The sequence below is a fragment of the Myxine glutinosa genome, chromosome 6 (genome assembly GCF_964187855.1).
Source record: "Myxine glutinosa chromosome 6, kmMyxGlut1.1, whole genome shotgun sequence".
Taxonomy (NCBI): Eukaryota; Metazoa; Chordata; class Myxini; order Myxiniformes; family Myxinidae; genus Myxine; species Myxine glutinosa.
Window position 1 is genome coordinate 111,719,940 of NC_136266.1, and position 12,519 is coordinate 111,732,458.

A 12,519-nucleotide genomic window follows, 5' to 3' on the forward strand; every position below is an offset into this window, starting at 1 on the left:
TGGAAAGGGTGGAAATGTGAATGGTTCGGTGGATGTGCGAAGTATCGTTGAGAGGAAAACAAATGATGAATTGCGGAAAATGATGGGAATAGAGCCTGTGATTGATACTGTGAAGAGAAACCGGTTGAGATGGTTTCGTCATGTGTTGAGGAAGGATGAAAGTGACTGGTTGAGAAGAGTGATGGAAGAATGTAGAAGGAAGTAGAGGAAGGGGAAGACCGAGAAAGACTTGGCTAAAGATGGTGGAAGAAGAAACGCGGGCAAGGGGGTTAACAAGGGGAGATGCAGAAAATAGGGCAAAATGGAGAAGATTGTCATGGGGACCGCAAGGCTAACCCCCGCTCTAGCAGGGAAAATGGCCTTAAAATGCATGTTGTTGTTGTTGTTGTTGTTTAGGCTTTATGAGATGTGCGTTTTTATAATGCCCGTTTTTCATTGTTTTGAGATGAGCAGTTTGCATTGGCATTGGCTTGCATGGCAATACCAGATTCAGACCACGAAGGAGAACATGACAGGCAAGGGCACGAGCTCGTCGTGGATGCAGGATGATGATGTCATGCAGGCTGGAATGGCACAGGATGAAGATCCACTCGTGGCGGAAGAGAGGGAGGATGGGGTCCGCAAGAAGAATCTCTTGATTAGTCATTCTTGAATGAGTCACAAAGCAGAGAGAGAACAAAGATGTCTTTTTGTAGTTTTATCGCCAAAAGACACGCATTCGTGTGCGTGACCTTTAAATTTAAGCCCTTTTGGGACCGCCTTTCCAGCACGTGGCTGGTCTCGCAATTGGCCAACCACTGCTTGTGGGCGGAGCCATCTTTGGGGCCATCGCCTCATGTGACCCACAGCTTACTTGCCGCGGTAGTAGTCTATTATTTTGGCAAACGGCCCATTCGGTTGCCTATGATAAGCGTGTAGCGATTTCTGGTGCCTGTGTCAGGTGCAACAAGTCCTCCATCTGGCCTCACCTGCACAGGAAGTTTGAAACCGAAGATGGACCTTGCAACATGACAATGACCCTAAAGATACCAGTAAATCCACCAAGGAATGGCTGAAAAGAAAGAAATGGAGGGTTCTGGAATGGCCAAGTCAAAGCCCGGATCTAAATCCCATCGAGATGTTGTGGGTGGATTTGAAATGAGCTGTGCATGCAAGAAACGCCTCAAACATCACACAGCTGGAAGAATTCAGCATGGAGGAGTGGGCAAAAATTTCTCCCAGTCGATGTCAGAGACTGGTAGACAGTTACAAGAAACGCCGACTTGAGGTTGTTTCTGCCAAAGGGGGCAATACCATCGATTAGATTAGAGCCAAGGGTGTACTTACTTTTTCCACATGCGAAATTAGCATTTATGTTTATTTAAATTATACAATGTGTAGTGAAATTATACCAAGGTGAACCCAGGGTGTGCTCGCGACAGAAGGGGCGTCTATAAGACCCGGGACAACCGGGGCGCGCGGACACTCCAGCGGAACTCACTGTGACATAGTCCTGTAGTTTGAATGGTATGTACGCCCCTAAATGCTGCGCTGACTGTCCTCTCTGCTGGACCATTGCTATATTGAATCGACCATTGCTCATGAAATACTCTGATTTTAATGCCTGTTGCATGCATGTATTCTTACAGGATGTACTACAGATCTAAATGATATTAAACCTACCCAGAGGTCAAGTCGTGTCTGAGCTTGATTTTCACGACATTTAATATCATTTAGATCGCCGGAATGGCTGACCACAAGATGATCGTGGTACCGATTCTCGGAGCCGACCCTCAAGCTGAGGGATCAGCATCGGAGTTCACCCACTGGCTCAAAACGCTGGAGAATTACTTTGCTGCTCACGAAACAGAGCCCACCGCAGCGATAAAGCTGTCTGTGTTACAGTCGAAGGTCTATCACACCGTTTTCCGGAACATTTCTCGATTTGGGACGTACGCTACGGCTCTAGCCGAGCTGAAGCGCCTCTACGTAAAGACACGGAGCGCTGTGCACGGCCAGCATCAACTCTCTCAGCGGCGACAGCAACCATCTGAATCGATCGATCGCTTCGCGCAGGAGTTGCGCTACCTGTTGGCAGACTGCGTGCAGGACGTCCGGACCCACGAGCAAGTGCAGGACGACTTGCTCCGAGATTCATTCATCTCCAGAATTAATTCTGGAGTCTTGCGGCTCCGGCTCCTGGAGGTCGCGGATCTGACATTTACAGAGGCACTACGGCTGGCACGCGTATACACAGATGCCCGAGAACAATCCACCGCATATGATCACCCACGAGTCGTGGCGGGGACCTCGCAACTCGCGCGACCGGAGAGGGCTACCGCCGAGGATACGGAGAACGACCCGACCACTACGGCCGAGTCTCTGGGAGCTCCTGAAGCGGACTCCGCTTCCGGCCTCACTGCTGCCGCCGCTGCCCGGCCACGGCCTGACCGGTATGCAAAATGTTATTTTTGCGGGAATCGGCAGCACCCTCGCTCTGAATGCCCGGCCCGGGAGGCTACATGCCACCTGTGCTCCACCAAGGGCCATTTTGCAAAAGTCTGCAGGAAGGCCGCTCGGGGCACGCGTCCCCGCGCGACTTTGAATGGGCTCATCGCGGAGCCAACGGATCGAGCGCCGGACGGGGCGCCTCACTCGGCTTTGAAGAGCCGCTCTCCTTCTCGCGGGCCTCTGGCTACACGCCCGACCTTGGTGAGATACACCGGGCCGCCGAAACAAATGGCGCGAACGCGACCGGCCACAGCGCGACCGACCGTGACTGGCGTTCGAACGCCTACTTCAAACAAGCGACATGCTCCTGCTTTGGAAACTCCTCTCGATGTGCGGCAAACGCAGCACGTGACTCGAGCCCCATCTGACGGCGGCTTTTACGAATTACATGCACCCACTTTGGCATATGAATCTGCAGACGGCAGAGATCTTTCTCACGTGACGCGAGCGCCATCTGGCGGCGGCTCTTACGAATTACATGCACCCACTTTGGCATATGAATCTGCAGACGGCAGAGATCTTTCTCACGTGACTCGAGCACCATCTGGCGGCTGCTCTTACGACCTACACACACCCACTCTGGCAAATGAAACTGCTGATGAGCCAACTGACTTCAATGCTCCTGCTGAGGCCCAACCTGCCGACGCTGCCCGAAGGATTGCAGCCGGCGTGGGATCCACCCGCGAGGCGCGATCTTCTCGCCCGGCCGGTACAATACCTGCCGGGTCTGCCGGCACAATACCTGCCGGGTCTGCCGGCCTTGCGCAGGCCATCATTCCGCTCACGGTCGCGGGCGTTTTTGCGCAAGCTTTGATTGACACGGGGTCCACGGATAGTTTTTCGATCAGCGACTCGTGCATCAACATGGGTGGCCGGTTCTTGGGGCAACCCGCCGGATCTTCATGGCCTCTCAGGGACTTCGGTTGAGCACAAAAGGGGCGTGTCGATTGAAACTTGTGATAAAGGGACGCACGTTCCCGGACGTGTATCTCATGGTATTACCTGCTTTATGCGCTGACGTTCTGTTAGGACTTGATTTCCTTAAGCGGCATGGACGTTTGGAAATAGACTTCGGTGGGCCGGACACGCTCGCTGTGTGCGCCCTCGCTCAAATGGACATGGAGCCACTCTCACTGTTCCCCAACCTGACCACTGATTGTACCCCTGTAGCCGTCAAATCGCGGCGCTACTCTCGCGCGGACGCGCAATTCATTGCGGAAGAAACGGCCCTGCTCTTAAAGGACGGTATTATAGAACACAGTAGGTCACCGTGGCGGGCCCAAGTCTTAGTGGTGCGGAGTGAGGCCCACCGCCGGCGCATGGTAATCGACTATTCGCAGACGATTAATCGTTTTACACAGCTGGATGCCTACCCCTTACCGGGGATGGACGCCCTGGTACGCCAGGTGGCTCTGTATTCCGTTTATAGCACTCTCGATCTGCGTAGTGCGTATCATCAAGTCCCCATCTCTAGGGCTGATCGCGTCTTTACAGCCTTTGAATCGGGTCAGCGGTTGTACCAGTTCACGAGACTTCCCTTTGGGGTAACTAACGGAGTCGCTTGTTTTCAGAGGGCTATGGATGACCTCGTTGCGAAGGAGAATTTGACCGATGTCTTTGTCTATCTGGACAATCTTACGGTTTGTGGGTATGACCAGGAGCATCACGACGCTAATCTGAAACGCTTCCTCGAGGTCGCGCGGAAATATCGCCTAACCATGAATGCGGCTAAGTGTCGATACTCTCTACGCACGGTAGACCTTTTGGGGTACACCGTGACCCATGGCTCCGTCTCTCCGGATAAGGAGCGTCTGCGCCCTTTGCTCGATATGGCTCCGCCTAGCGATCGGGCTTCGCTGAAACGCGCTCTAGGGCTGTTCGCCCACTATTCAAAGTGGGTGCAAAATTTCTCCGTGAAGCTCCGCCCCCTCGTGGCCTGCGACACTTTCCCCATGGGCCCGGCCGCCCTGGCGGCCTTCGAGGGCCTTAAAGTCGACATCGCTGGCGCCGCTGTCGCGACGATTGACGAGAGTGCCTCTTTCGTTTTGGAGAGTGATGCCTCGGATCATGCGATAGCGGCGCCTCTCTCCCAAGGAGGCCGCCCTGTGGCTTTCTTCTCGCGGACTCTCACCTCCGCCGAGCGGAGGCATTCGTCTGTCGAAAAGGAAGCGTACGCGATCGTCGAATCAATTCGGCGATGGCGGCCGTATCTGCTTGGGCGGAGTTTCCAAATCGTCACGGACCAACAGAGTGTTGCGTTTATGTACGACACCTTACATGCTCAGCGCATTAAGAATGAGAAAATCACCCGTTGGCGTATCGAACTCGCCGACTTCTGCTACACCATCAAATACCGCCCGGGGAAGGATAACCTGGTCGCTGACGCCTTATCGAGGCCGGCCACTTGCGCGGGGGTTGTAACTTTGGAGGGGCTGCGCACTTTGCACGGCACTATGTGTCATCCCGGGGTAACGCGCTTCGTGCATTTTGTGCGCGAGGGCAATCTGCCGTACTCGATCGAGGACATCCGCCGCATCTGCCGTGATTGCGCGATCTGTGCGGAACTCAAACCGCGTTTTTATAACCCTCCTATGGGGACACTCGTTAGGGCTACTAGACCGTGGGAGCGCTTGGTGATGGACTTCAAAGGGCCGCTGCCAATGTCGAGCAACTCTCGCTATCTGCTCACTATCGTCGATGAGTATTCCCGATTCCCCTTTGCTTACACGTGCGGGGATATGTCGGCTGCCACGGTTATTCGGTGCCTGCAGAATTTGTTTTCTATGTTCGGGTATCCGGCCTACGTGCATACCGATCGGGGTGCGGTGTTCCTGTCCCAGGAGGTGAGGGGCTACTTGCTCCAGCATAATGTCGCTTCGAGCTACACCACCCCGTACCGGCCCCAAGCGAATGGGCAGATCGAACGCTGTAATGGGATTATATGGAGGGCCGTCATGCTAAGCCTTCGGACCCTCGGCCGAGGCCTTGATAAATGGGCGTGGTCACTACCTGCCGCTCTAAACTCGATCCGGGCTCTCCTATGTACTGCCACCAACCAGACTCCTCACGAACGACTGTTCCACCACCCTAGAAGCTCCGGCAGTATCCAATCTTTACCCAGCTGGCTCGCTGAACCGGGGCCCGCCTATCTCAAATGAGCGGTTCGCGCTAGCAAGTACGACCCCCTTGTTGACAAGGTGCAGGTCCTCCAGGCTAATCCCGAGCATGCTCGCATGTTAACGGCGGATGGCTGCGAGTCTACCGTCTCCGTACGCCATCTCGCCCCATGTGGGGACGACGACAGGGATATCGACGAACCCGTCTACGAGTCTTATGGACTCTACTGAAGCTTCCCCTATGGAACTACCACCGTTACTCCCGTCGTCCCCCACTCCCGTGCCCGAAGGCGCAGGGGCGCCCCCTCCGACTCCCACCTCCGGCGGCTATTCCGACGCGGGGGACTCCGGGCTTGGGGACGCCGTGCCCGGTAGATTCCGAACACGAACTGGCAGGGAAGTTCGCCGCCCCGACCGCTACGGGTGGACCGACTGACGTGGATTGACGTGACCCATTCGTTTATTGCTGATGCTTGCTTGCAACCTGCCGAGCGGCAGTATAGTTCTAACGGCGGGGAGAATGTAGTGAAATTATACCAAGGTGAACCCAGGGTGTGCTCGCTACAGAAGGGGCGTCTATAAGACCCGGGACAACCGGGGCACGCGGACACTCCAGCGGAACTCACTGTGACATAGTCCTGTAGTTTGAATGGTATGTACGCCCCTAAATGCTGCGCTGACTGTCCTCTCTGCTGGACCATTGCTATATTGAATCGACCATTGCTCATGAAATACTCTGATTTTAATGCCTGTTGCATGCATGTATTCTTACAGGATGTACTACAGATCTAAATGATATTAAACCTACCCAGAGGTCAAGTCGTGTCTGAGCTTGATTTTCACGACACAATGGACTACAAAATGTAAATGTTTCATGATATTTGTTATATTATATCACCTTTATCTATCAATATTGTTGAAATGAAGATCAAATAGCTGTATGTTGAAAAAGTCAAAACTTTACATGGTTTCAATATATACATATATTTATATGTACATATGATATACATTTATACATACCGTGCCTATCTATAGAAAGTCTACACCCCTTTCAAAATGTTCACCTTTTGTTGCCTTATAGCCTGGAATTAAATCGATTAAATCAGACTTTTCCCACCTTTATTTACACATTGTAACTCAAAACTTTCAAGTGAAAAATAAATTCTAGAAATTTCAGAATGTTAATTAAAAATACAAAACCAGAATATCTTGGTTGGATAAGTGTCCACCCCCCTTATAATAACAATTGTAAATTAGCCCAGGTGTAACCAATCACCTTCAAGATGACAAGTTGATTGGCTTCCACCTGTTGTTAAATTGTAGTGATTCTGATTGTTTCTCAAAAAAAAAGAACTTGCTCAAAAAAGCCCACCTTGAGTCCCGTTTGAGGTATGCAAAAAACCACTCCGGAGACTCTGAAGCCATGTGGCAAAAAGTTTTGTGGTCTGACGAAACCAAGATGGAACGTTTTTCGCCGAAATGCAAAATGTTACTTTTCACGCAAACCCAACCCAAAGGACACCATCCCTACTGTGAAGCATGTTGGTGGCAACATCAGGCTATGGGGATGTTTTTCAGAGGCAGGGACTGGGAGACTTGTAAGGACAGAGGGACCAATGAATGGAGCCAAATACAGGTAAATCCTCGAGTAGAACCTGCTCTGTTTCAGAGTGCAAAATACCTTAGACTGTGGCGAAGATTCACGTTCCAACAAGACAATGACCCCAAGCATACAGCCAAAGCAACACTGGAATGGCTTCAGAACAAGAACGTGAAAGTCTTTGAGTGGCCCAGCCAAAGCCCAGTGGATGTATCTCATCAGCAGGAACTGGGCACTTGTCACGATGGAAGGGAAAATGGATGAAACAAAATACAGAAAAATCCGAGAGGAAAACCTGCTGCCCTCTGCAAGAAAGCTGAAATTGGGACGGAGGTTCACTTTTCAGCATGACAACGACCCGAAGCACACAGCCAAAGCTATACTGGGGTGGTGAAAACATCCAATCAAACATCTATGGCATGACTTGAAGATTGCTGTCCATCAACACTCCCCACACAACTTGACTGGGATTGAACAGTTTTGTCCACAAAAATAGGCAAATATTGCCCAATCAAGGTGTGCAAAGTTGGTAGAGACCCATCCCCACAGACTCACAGCTGCAATTGCTGTCAAAGGTGCTTCCACTAAGTATTAACTCAGGGGGGTGGACAGACAATCAAGATATTCTCGTGTTGTATTTTAAATAATTTTCTGAAATTTGTAGAATTTGTGTTTCACTTGGAAGTTGTACGTTATGATGTACATTTCGCTGTGCGCATATTCACGGTTGATAAAAGGCAACCTGTTCTACATTCGTGAACACGTGCTGCGCGTAATCGCGGTTTTTCGCAGGCACAAAAACAAAACAAACAAAACTCCCACCAGCAGCACACAATACATTCCAAAAGCATCTTCCACACGTCATGCATAATACCACTTCCAGCCACTCATAATACCACTTCCAGCCACGCAAAAAACATTTCCCACCATCTGTGCACATTACAGTTCTAAAAACATCTTCCATGTGTCACGCATAAAGCCACCGGGCGTGCGCAACCACAAAATTTCAACATGCTTTTTGTGGGCGTATTCGTGGTTTTTTTTTTTCTTTACCTGTTTTGACATTCATGTGCGTGTGCTTCGCGTATTCGTGGTTTTTCGCAGGCAAATCTGAGTTTTTTTTTAATGGGATTTTAGATTTTTCCTTACAAATCACAAACTGCTGGAAATGTATCCCCCCTTTTCCCATTGAAACAATCTCCCAATTTCGCGGATTCAACATTCGCGGCATATTCCAGGAACGTATACCCCACGAATTGCGGGGTCCGACTATTTTTTTTCTCCAGGATTAAGGTCTCAGATAAATTATTATGTGCATATTCTGCTACAACGGTCAATTAAAACTATCAAAGACCATTTCCAACAATTAGTAGTTTTCTTCATAGATGGAAAGTTTATTAAGTGTACATGTACCACCCTTTGTGACTCACGTGACCTTTTTCGGGAATTTTCGAAATTGAAATCTCGGAAAACGACGAAGTACTTGAGAAGTAGCCTCGCACTCCATCACACTAGAGGTAGTTGACCACCTCTGATTACTGGTTGAGCAGTGGCTGAAGCAATACTTTAAGGAGAAGTCTATCATCTTTGAGGGGCATCTTTTGACAAAAGTTTGCATTAACTTCTTCTTCATGTTCTGCAGGCTATGCACAATGAATGGGTAGGCCGATCTTCATGTAATTTTGCATTTATACCAAAAATTCTGACCCATTTGAATATAAATTGCACCCTTTGGACGCCTTTGACCTTCCAAAACCCTTTAGATCCTTCACACCATTTGATCTTTAGACCATTTAACCTTTCATTTGCAATCGATGACCTTTCATTTAGTAAATTCTTCTATTTATTTGCTACACAAAACAAGTCCTGGCAAGGGTCTGCATCTCTGATTTCTCTTTCTAGTCATGTTTGAAAGGTTTGCCGAGACAAATACACCAGTGAGGAACTACATTACCAAATTCCCTTTCGTGTTCATAATGTAGCATTCCTTAAAACTTCACAAACATCTCATATTGCTTATTCACCTCTGACAGGAGCATATTAACGACTTAGTGGAACTCATAGTATGAGGGGCTGTCATGACTCACCAATGTACACTGATGAACATGTTGTCTTCACGTTCTCATCCAGGTAGGTTACCCCAAGAGTGTACAAGGGAGTAGCACCGGCACCATGGAGGAATTGCCCAAGCATAAATATGTAGCGATAGCGGGACAAGTCAGAGGAGGGTCCTTGGCATGTCCCGGTGGCATGTGCAAAGGAGGCATTCACGTTGGAGAGGGTCGCAGCACAAGTGGCATGCTCACTGACTCCCGTGGGCGTATAGAGAGGCGAAATGAAGTGGGGCATCGCAAATGTAAAAGATCCAAGTGCCATAAACAACACGCCGGTCCCAAGCCAGCGAGGCTTATGGCCTGTGCCTCCGAAATAACTGACAAGTGCGAGGAAAGAGCAAGATGCAATATCATATGTGCTGGCAATCAACCCGCTTTGATAGCTGTGCATGTCAAATCGCCGCTCGATGGATGTGATCACCGTATTGACAAGCCCGTTCACCACCATCCCTTGTAGCAACGAGGCACAACAGAGGAAGAAGAGGGCACCACGGGGGGTGTTAAACACCTGAAGAAAACCCGGGGTGAAAGTGCCCCACCCACAGCGAGACTCCCCCTCGTTTGGCACGTATCGCACGGCACTGTCATTGTCGAGCTGACTGCTGCAGGGAGTAGACACGGAAATGAGCTCCATCTGCATCGTTCCTGAAGGTTCTACATGACCGTTTCCTACTTTATCTACTGGAAGTATATTTCCAACAAGTGAGCAGCTCTTGGCAATAGGATCATTGATGAAACAGCCATTTGAAAGCTTATCAGGTGGAGAGCCGCCATTGCAAAGGCTGGTTATACCAAGAGAGTCCATGACCAGTTCATCTCGCGAATGAAAGTCACTCAAGGGCATGGCTGAATAGCACGAAATGGGAGGTCACCAAGTAAAATGGTTTATTTTGGATACTATGCCAAAGGTTTTCCGTTTTTAAAGTCGGAATGGGAAACGCCGGAGCAAATTTTTGGAATGCACAAAGAAAGAGCAACCTTTTGATTCAAGGAGTGGTCTTTGTGATGGAGATATTCACACCTAAGGGAAAGAAAGGGAATGACAAAGAAAAAAGAAATACGATTACAAGCAGCAACCATGTGAGGTTCTATTGATATCTTTGAATCAGCACAAAGAAAAAACAACAATAATTGTTGAGGTCTCATTTTCTGATAATTCTTCTCATGCGAATAAATAAATAAATATATAAAATCGAGAACTACTACATCGATCTATACTTCAAAAGTGAAATTGTATATTTGCTTTATATATTTGTTTGTTTAAATATATATGCTTCAAAACGAAAATAAATAAATACTGAACCAAATCCAATCAAATTTCGCATGTTGCCGAAGGGTACCTCAAATATGGTTTCTGACTGGATAGTATCTCGGGGAGGGGGTTCAGGCTGGGGGAAGATCTGAATTCTCTCGATGTAAATGTGCATCATATAGTGCCACCCGGTGGTAAACAGTATTACAAATAATCATCTTGTATAAAGAAAGTTTGAACAACTTAACAATATGCATTGCGGTGATGTTGAAATCTGAGTGAGAAAAATTCAAAATTTTCAAAACGTTAAATTTCACACATTTGAGGCGAAGATTCAAAGCAAAGCATTCAACACTGAGCTTCGCAGTGAAGCGGAAGTGATATTTGCCCATACCACATGTAAGCAGCAAGGATGGATGACCAAGGTGATGTACACTGCAACAGCATCCGACAACAAAGTACGTACACACACACACACACAAACACGGATGTACACGCACGTACGTACACTTTCAATTACAATACAAAGCAAGTTCCACTTTTTACAACAGTTCTACTTTCCCTGCGATGCCCTTCTGCCAAATGCGACGTATGCACGAAACGGCACAGCGAGCGGTTTTGAGTGTTCAAGGTTAATATCAAACAATGTCACATGGGAAGTTGCATACATGTGCAGATAATGGAGTTTTGTGATTACGACAAGCGCAATGAATTTACATGAACACAGGCGATGAATACACAATAAGCCATTGCTGCAGTTGTGCTTGCTCAATAACAAATATCTGCCTTTTCTACGCTATTCTATTCTTGTGTTGAGGCAACATTGAGCTAGGTGCGAATTTAGGAGCATGTTGAAGAGTGATGCTGGTCCACGTCGAGTTAGCAACTCCATTTGGAAAATCTAGGAGTGACAGGAAACTCAAAATGTCATGAATTACTGGGATCACTGCCATAACCCAAACAAGCAGCTGCTTCTTTCAAATTTGTCTGTTCTGTCTAACATTTGGCTACACTCCCCACCCCCACCACATTCCAACTTCTCTTTACTTTCATAATACAGAGAAATAGTAAACTTTGTCATCTCAAACGGGACGGTGGGTCGAGTTGCATCAGCAAATTTCAACGATAGTTCACAAAGCTGTGCTAACCATGGTATATTGGTATAAAGCAAAGTAAATCTGTTCCGGGCACCCTTTGTCGGAGTAAAACAACAGTTCTTTGCTCCGATGAAGGACTGATGCCCAAAACAGAAGCTTCACTTTGCTTCCCATGGTTTAGGTGGTGAGCATACCTTTTGCCAACTTTCAGTTGATCACCCTTTCTGACCCAGACTATAATTTATACAAAGATCAGATTCCTACTGAAACATATTGACAACTAGAACGGCACTCGGTTGCGCGCACACCTCTACCAGGCTGAACAGTTTATGTTATGTATCCACTGATAGGCCAGATCTGGATTCGGACATAAACCAAAAATCTTACTGGCCTCTTCTCATCACCTAAGCAACTCGTTCACCAATTTTCGTCCAAATCCGTCAATAACTTTTTGAGATATCGTGCTATATATCGGTTTTAGCCCCATCTCCCAATGGTGAAGCTTAACTTTAAAAATTCTACTAGCTGGATCCAGATCCTGATCTTCACCAAAATCTAATCATTTCGTCCTTGTCACATATGCTACCTCACCGCCAAATTTCGTCTGAATCCATCCACAACCTTTTGAGATATCTTGTTCACAGACAAACAAACAGACAGACAGACAGACAGACACAGACAGACAGACGTGAAAACATAACCCCCATCCACCTTTGGTAGCGGAGGTAATTACAGCAATTTTGCAATGCCATGTGGAAGCTCTGTGTACTCGAACTGCGGTGTGCAACGAGAAACCTGACAGGCAATGCATTAAGGTAGGAAAATAAACCTCATACCGGAGCACTTTGGA

General features: G+C 48.2%; 1 protein-coding gene across 5 annotated transcripts in view; it reads right to left on the minus strand.

Moving 5' to 3' along the window:
- Positions 1-12,519, minus strand: part of LOC137430191 (solute carrier organic anion transporter family member 4A1) — a 144,043-nt gene that overhangs the window by 96,682 nt on the left and 34,842 nt on the right. For all 5 annotated transcript variants that reach the window (XM_068120848.2, XM_068120844.2, XM_068120845.2 and 2 more), the window contains one exon: positions 9,294-10,341. In XM_068120848.2, coding sequence (XP_067976949.1) covers positions 9,294-10,164 — 871 coding nt within the window. In that variant the 5' untranslated portion in view covers positions 10,165-10,341. The remainder of the gene's footprint in view (positions 1-9,293; positions 10,342-12,519) is intronic.